Here is a 7237-nt window from a genome sequence, read left to right on the forward strand (position 1 = left end):
CATTATTTTGCGTCATTTAACCATTCCTTCTGCGAGAGCATCAGTTAGAATATTCCTGTCCCTCTAATGTTAAAATGAATATATTTCTTTTAAGATTTTCGGCAATCAGACAAAATGAGAGTTGCTAGAATAATCTGCGCCCTAGCTTCTGGAATGACGTGATCATTATGAATATTTCGGACTCCCCAGACTTTCGATATCCCAGTTGGCGACGTATTCGCACGCCTTGACAGGCCTGCTAACTGTAAGTTTAATAAGACCGGCTATGAAACTGTTCAGTCTTCATGATACCGCTATCACAAGCAAACTTTACTCTTCACAAGATAATATTAGCTTTGTCAGCTCTAGGACGATGGGACGCATGGGAGAAGCGGCTGACGTGCGAGAACCGAGAAAATGGATACAGATTGGTCTGAAGACATGACTGCAAGAGACCATGGGAGACCTAACCTTAGAAGTGAGGGTGATTTTAAATTGGATCACAAGAAAATATTGTGTAAGGCTGTATACTGTACTGGATTGGTTCAGAATAGTTTGAAATGGCGGGTTCTTGTGCATACAGCATAACCTTCAGTTCCATGTAAGTGCGGGCTATTTACTGACTATCTGAACGACTATTAACTTCTGAGGAGGACAATGTTTCACGAAATTGATTAGATTTCTTTTTTGGTGCTGTGCTGGTGATTCAGAGTAGTGGTGACTCGTGCCACGTTAATCCTCCATGGGTTTAGTGCACTAGCAGAGATCATGGATGAAGAACAGACTGTACGGCATATAAGCAGGAACAGGTATAGTCTCCCTAAAACTACTGGAGAACTTAGGTAGAAGCTGAGACTCGGTTCCTCTTTACGGATATACCAAGGAACAATTCAACGAAGAATGCCATCTTCTGGGATGTGGCTCACGCTGGTTCCTCGCTCACAGATTTTCTACCTTGAAGATGGTGGCGATAGTTTCCTCCGAAACGTCGGTTCACACGAGATCTACATGGTGCCACATCCCAGAAGATGGCATTCTTCATAGTCACCGCCGTGAAAACCTCAAAATTAAAACATGGAAAATAAGCACATCATTTCTGTCTCATTGCGTTCTTCAGACTGCACAGTAATTTCAATTATACTGACAATAAATCCCTCTCGCTTTAACCTTGAGTGTAGAAATGATTTCAGTGCGTACTGTACTTCTTTCCAAATGTTAACAACCTCCTCAGAGATATTTCGGCTTTTTGCACCTAGGCGTTGAATGTTTTAAGATTACGTCACTAGAGGATCGTACGGACTACGTGTATTGCGCTTGCGTTGGACAGTTTTAGCTCTAGCCCTTCCATTGCAAGGCGCCACCGTCGTCATAACCTCTGTTGTCGACTGGACGGTGGTGTTTGCGTTTGTTGCGTGGTGTGCTCTTCCTTGTGTGTGCCGCGCGCGCGTGTGTGTGTGTGTATGTGTGTGATGACCCACAAGACAGCTGTTCTTATTTTTCTTCTTCTACTGCTTTCTAGTGCAGTCACTGTTGACCCTTGACCACACATACAAGGAATAATGACGATAGTAACTGCAGGTAAAAACAATGCTCTTATCGAATTATTCACGGTCTACTTGTGCGATGGGCTGCCAAGTCATGACTCTATCATGTGTCTGCCTGCCTCCCGACAGACCGACCCGGCCAAACAAAAATAGACAACCGCAGATTTCTTGTTCTTTGCCGTGACATTGATGCATGCAAATGCGTCCGTTAATGTTCATACCTTAGCACATAGGACCTTTGAAACAAAATAAAACTGAAGACGTATAAATTATGTTCTGTAGAGGCATGTCATGTTGTGTACATGTCACAAAGCTCGGGACATTCCTATAATGGCAGCTTTTATTCTTATTTAACATAACTGAAGTAATTATACACACACTGTGTGTATAATACTGGACGTAGTTAACACATAGTTAAATTGGCATTAATGGGGAAATTGTTAACACAGATTTTTTAGTAGACCCAGTGATTAAGAATATACCTTGATGTGGTAACATAACGTACTTGATTTTAAAATAACCTTCCGAAATAGGAATATGTTTAGATTCATTTATACAATGTTATATTTTAATTGTGATGTAACGCACTTATAAAAGTAAATATTATGAAAGATATTTTTAAAGTTGGTATCGGTATTATCGATAAAAGAAATTTATTTGCTGGGATATAACGATGTACAGTTCTGTATTTTCACCGGACTACACGGCATCATATCGTAGAAGATATAAATTTTCACCGCCAATGCTGTGAGCCCCTAAACTCCAAAATAATGTCGATGGTCTATAGCCTGGTCTTTTGGGCCCAGCAGACTTCATATGTTTCCTGGTACTCATTAGGTTCGGCTGTTGCTGCTCGATTGACAGTAAGAAAACTGTTTTACCCGTACCATGAAGTGCCCAGCTTTGCCCTGATCTTCACCATCACTAATGCAATTATCGTTAAGTTATCTTATTAATGTTAGTGTTAACAGTAAGCGACATAATTTTACTCTTGTGCTTTCTCCTCTTCAACCTACCAAAAGACGGGTAGCTGCTAAGGATTGCTTCTATCCTTGTGAAGTAAAATATAAACTAAATATCCACCATTCTTCTTAAAGGCTGCGTGCAGGGATCTTGCGTCTTTTCAATTTATCCTTTATGAATAATGAATTGGACAGAATTTGGAAGGAAGAGGTCGTGGCCTAAGCGAGTTTCTACCACGGCATTTGCCTGAGGAGACTGAGGAAAATGGTGTCCATGCTGCGATTCGAACCGAGTGGCTCCCGATTACAAGTTTAAACCCTTAGCGCTATATCAACCTGCACAGTGAATTAATATCCTTTTCCGGAGTTACGAATTAATTGTCTAGATATTGTGTCTACCTTTCGTTACTGGCATGAAGTCCGTTTCAATTTCAATGGTAGGTTTCAAGTACAAACTTCCGCAAAACTGCCTAACCTCAGCAGCTTGGAAGGTTCTAGAAAGCAGCCAGCTTCATTTATGCTGAGATACTGAAGTTGAGTGAATAACACTATTGGCATGCACTGAAGATTGTCAACATCTAGAGAGAATTTTATGCTATTTCGAGCATTCCAAATCGATTTAAGCATAAATTACTTTCTAATATATACATATATATGTATATAAACATATTGGAATATGCATAACGACAGATAAGCAAGCTATTATCTTCTATTTATGACGATATGGATATTACACATATTATATTTCACAGTAGTGATCGCAGAGAGTATATTTGTGCGCAGGCCGACTTAATGAAATTATTTTTGTGCCATTATTACAAATTGTCGTAATAAAGTCCGTTATCCAGTCACAGAAGCTCAATAAAATAATGGGACTCCAGTGGGAATAATCCATTCATCCTCTAGCAATATGCGTTCCGTTACAAATCGGCCCATTGCTTGTTCTGCAGAAAAGTCTAAGTACTTTGTTTCAGAAAATACTATGAGATTTTATGGATGCGGAAGAAGCATGGAAGACAGGTGAGCTCAACTCTTTGTGGGTCGAAACCATTTGCTCCAAATGTTTACCGAGACAGCGGCCAGCCGACCGACTTTTAAGTTATATTTTTAGCCATGCATGCAGTCCCTTCAGTGAATAGTAAGCACCAAAGCTTTACTTCAGTGCTGCTGGATGGAGATATAAACGTTTCTTTCTCTCTTTTTCTCCAGAAGGAATGGAAAAAAAACCGAGTGCCGGTGGCACTGGTGGTAATCTGCAACCTCCCAGTTTTGTGGGGGATACCCAACAATGTGTTACAGCACGAGAAGGAACTGACGTCACCATAACAATAGAGTTGACGCCTACTGGTGGCGCTCCAACAGCCATCTGCTGGTAAGTATTGTATACAAACCATCAATCCAGAACACAGACAACTGCAGACTTTGTAAAGTCAGGGCAGGAGATCTGATTGGTAGACTGTTCTCCACGCCTTCATGTACTCATTAAATTAAAGGAATCTCTCGACCAGCCACACTACAAAGGTATTTAGCCCATGATTCGCAGTTCAAATACGGCACTTGAGATGTGTTTTATCAACACGTGAAGAAATCGAAATTTCGTACTGGTATTAGACACACAAGTGAGCTTTCCAGATAGAACTAAAAAAAAGGTATACATGAAAATAAAACAAGCAATCGCACAATATATATGAGACAAACTCCGTCTTAAGTGCAACAATTTAATTGTAGTTCTTTCTTCTTCCCTTCCTCCACACTACATGTTTCGGCCCTAAATGGCCATCATCAGGTGTGTATTCTTACGTAGCTGTTCACTNTTCGTGATGTTTGAGAACAGGGTGCTGACAAAAACATCCGATGGGAAGAGACTACTTGAAAGAAGTAGGCGTAGATGGAAGAATAATATGGAAATTCATTTTTAAAACGGTACATGGAGTGTAGACTGAACTTGTCTGCCTCAGGATGGGTATCAATGGGAGGCGTGAGTGAGCTTGGTGATAAACTTTCAGAATGCATGTGATAGACAATCTTTGGAAACCGCTCATCGGCCATCAAAAGAGCGGTCGTTTTGCCCGCCTGACAGAACGCGTCCGAACGCTACACGATGAAACGGCCGTGCTTGTTTGTTTACACGAGAGACTAGAGGCTCAGATTTAAATTTGAGATGTTAAATTACTCAGTAACTACTTGAGCTAGCGTAATGAAATTACGAACTTTTACTGAACTCTGTTATACCTTAGTAAGAAGAAATCCCCACTTCAAAATACACATCAGAGGACGATAAATAAACATTAAATTATACTACTACTACTACTACTACTACTACTACTACTACTAATAATAATAATAATAACAATAAGAGGAAGATAATAACAGCACTCGAGTGCTTCCGAATCAGCAATCTCCTGTACTTAGTTAATGATTTCCGTCTCAACACAACTATCAAAACCTCATTCACATTTACGGGGCATAGTGAGTACATTAGTTTTAAGAGTACGACAATACGCTACACGTTTCGGATTATAAAGCCATAATCAGGCAGTACACATTAAGAAATATTTTCAAATTACTGAATTGCATTATATTGCATTATAACTATTACCAATGTAATATTTGTTATAGTGTACTATATGAATGGTAATAGTTATTATCTTTTAATATATGAATTCATATAAAGCCCAATTCAGTAGTTTGCTTCCTGCAACACAACAGGATACATTCATTGAATGTTAAAAGATCTCCTAGTTACAGCCGAATAATTTTCAATATGTCGAATTTTCACTCTTGTCAAGAGAATCCCATTACGGGTAATGGCGCGATGTGGGCAACCTCATGGTGTCTTAAGTTCACATTTGGGTTCTACTTGGTGCCTCTTTTTATGCACACAGTTCTGATGGAGTGATTAGCTTTTAAAAAGGACATAGCTTCATGCAGTCTGTTACATGTGTAATCGTGAATAACACAGAGCGTACGTTACAAATTGTAGTAATGAATATTGAAACGACTTTGTTTTGAGGGTATAAATTAAAGCATATGGAATTAAATAGGCCTACTTATACAGGAGGAACTGCCTGCTAGGCGCGACAGAAGTGAAGAGCTAATCCCTTCAGAAGATATGAACTCTAGTTTCATGTCCCAAATTTTCAAGTAAGGAACTAAACAAATATATAATATTTTAAGATTCTGTGTACATTTATACATTGAAATGCATGGGTCTGATACATCGGTTAAACTTATAAAATTTTGCGTCACCACACACAATCATATGACTTCTCCATCTAAAATAAAACCTGTAAATAAAATTGTTATGAAGTTAAAATTTATAGCAGCCCACTTAATGGGAACATGTTAACTGGACGTCCTTCCGTATCTAGTAGAAGCTTTTCGTCTGCCTGTTTATAGCGGCATTTGTTTGTTTGTTTTGTTTTTCTTCTTCTTTTTAAGAAGGTGTAGAGTAGAAACCGTGTAGCATTTGTGTAAAATTGTCGCAGGATTTACAGAGGTTACTAAGATAATTTATTTTTAAACTGGACAAAAATTTTAAACAAAAAGGAATTAGCCATGAAAATAGCTGGTGCTTGGTCTCCGCATGTAGTCAGGAAGGTCGCACTTGAGAACTGCCGGCTGTTGGGCGGACGTACATCGCTGTAGATTGCATGAAGTTCTAAACGCGACATTTCTCCCTTACGTAGGCCTATGTGCAATCTCCTCACAACGACAGCAGTGTTCATGTCTTGTGTCGAGAAAATTGCAGCAGCAGTCCATTATCTCCATGTATAATTATATCCTGAATAATAATGATTTCTTTGGAAGATACCAAGCGTCAATTCCACGTATTTCAATTCTGTCGGTAACGACTGAAATACAAGACCTTGAGCAACGACTGTAATGACTCCCACTTGCTATCACACAACCGATTTTCTTGAATTCAATAAGCTTTATGTAAATATTATAAATATTATTGGATTCGGGATAGCGTAGTCAGTATAGCGACTGACTACGGGCTGGACGACAGTAGAGACGGAGTTCGAGTCCCGATAGGGTCAAAAATTTTCTCTGGGGTCCACCCAACCTCCAAACAAATGTATAAATGGGGCTCTTTCCCCGGGGGTAAAGCAGTCGAGGCTTGAAGCTGATCACTTTCATCCAGCTAGTGCCGAGACGAAGAAAATACGGATCTATACATCCACTCCCCCCATACGCCTACATGGCATAGTGCTTAATTAGTTATGCATAGGCAAAACTTCACTTCATGTAAATATTGTCCAATACTTCATATGTGTAAAATCTGAGGTTCTTACTGCAATACGTATGAAGGGTGTTATCGTCTGGGGTGTCTCGGTGTTCCATTTGCTGCTTGGTTACTCAGCATGCTCTTTGCCTTTGAAGATGGAGGCAATACGTTCCTTCAAAACATCGGTAAACTTCTATCAAACAACTCGGCGTCACATCCCAGAAAAATTGTACTGTTCCTCATAAGCGTCTTCCGTGGATTCCATGAAATCTGTACAGGAGTTGTTCTCTCACGCGACATACGTGTATGCCCAAAAAGCAGGCGAGCTTAAAATGCCATGTCGGTCCTATAGCCTTAGAGCAAATTAGAGCGAATTTAGCCATGACACAGAAGGTTCAGTACCAATCCTACTAGAACTTCCATCAACGTCTGACAGATGGCTCTAATAAAAATTGTAGAAGTTTATTTAGATCCCCTAATTTCGTTTTGTTCTGATTTCTGTATGCACGCAGTTTTTTTTT

The 7237-nt window shown here is 39.6% G+C and overlaps 1 protein-coding gene across 1 annotated transcript in view; it reads left to right on the forward strand.

The window, feature by feature from the left end:
* The first annotated feature begins 1439 nt into the window (after positions 1–1439).
* The window catches only part of LOC111871979, an 84143-nt gene continuing 78345 nt past the window's right edge, over positions 1440–7237 (forward strand). The window contains exons 1-2 of the mRNA XM_033754468.1: positions 1440–1557; positions 3695–3857. Of these exons, the coding sequence (XP_033610359.1) occupies positions 1539–1557; positions 3695–3857 (182 nt within the window). The 5' untranslated portion in view covers positions 1440–1538. The remainder of the gene's footprint in view (positions 1558–3694; positions 3858–7237) is intronic.

This window comes from Cryptotermes secundus, unplaced genomic scaffold, assembly GCF_002891405.2.
Source record: "Cryptotermes secundus unplaced genomic scaffold, Csec_1.0 scaffold2529, whole genome shotgun sequence".
In the NCBI taxonomy this organism is placed as follows: Eukaryota; Metazoa; Arthropoda; class Insecta; order Blattodea; family Kalotermitidae; genus Cryptotermes; species Cryptotermes secundus.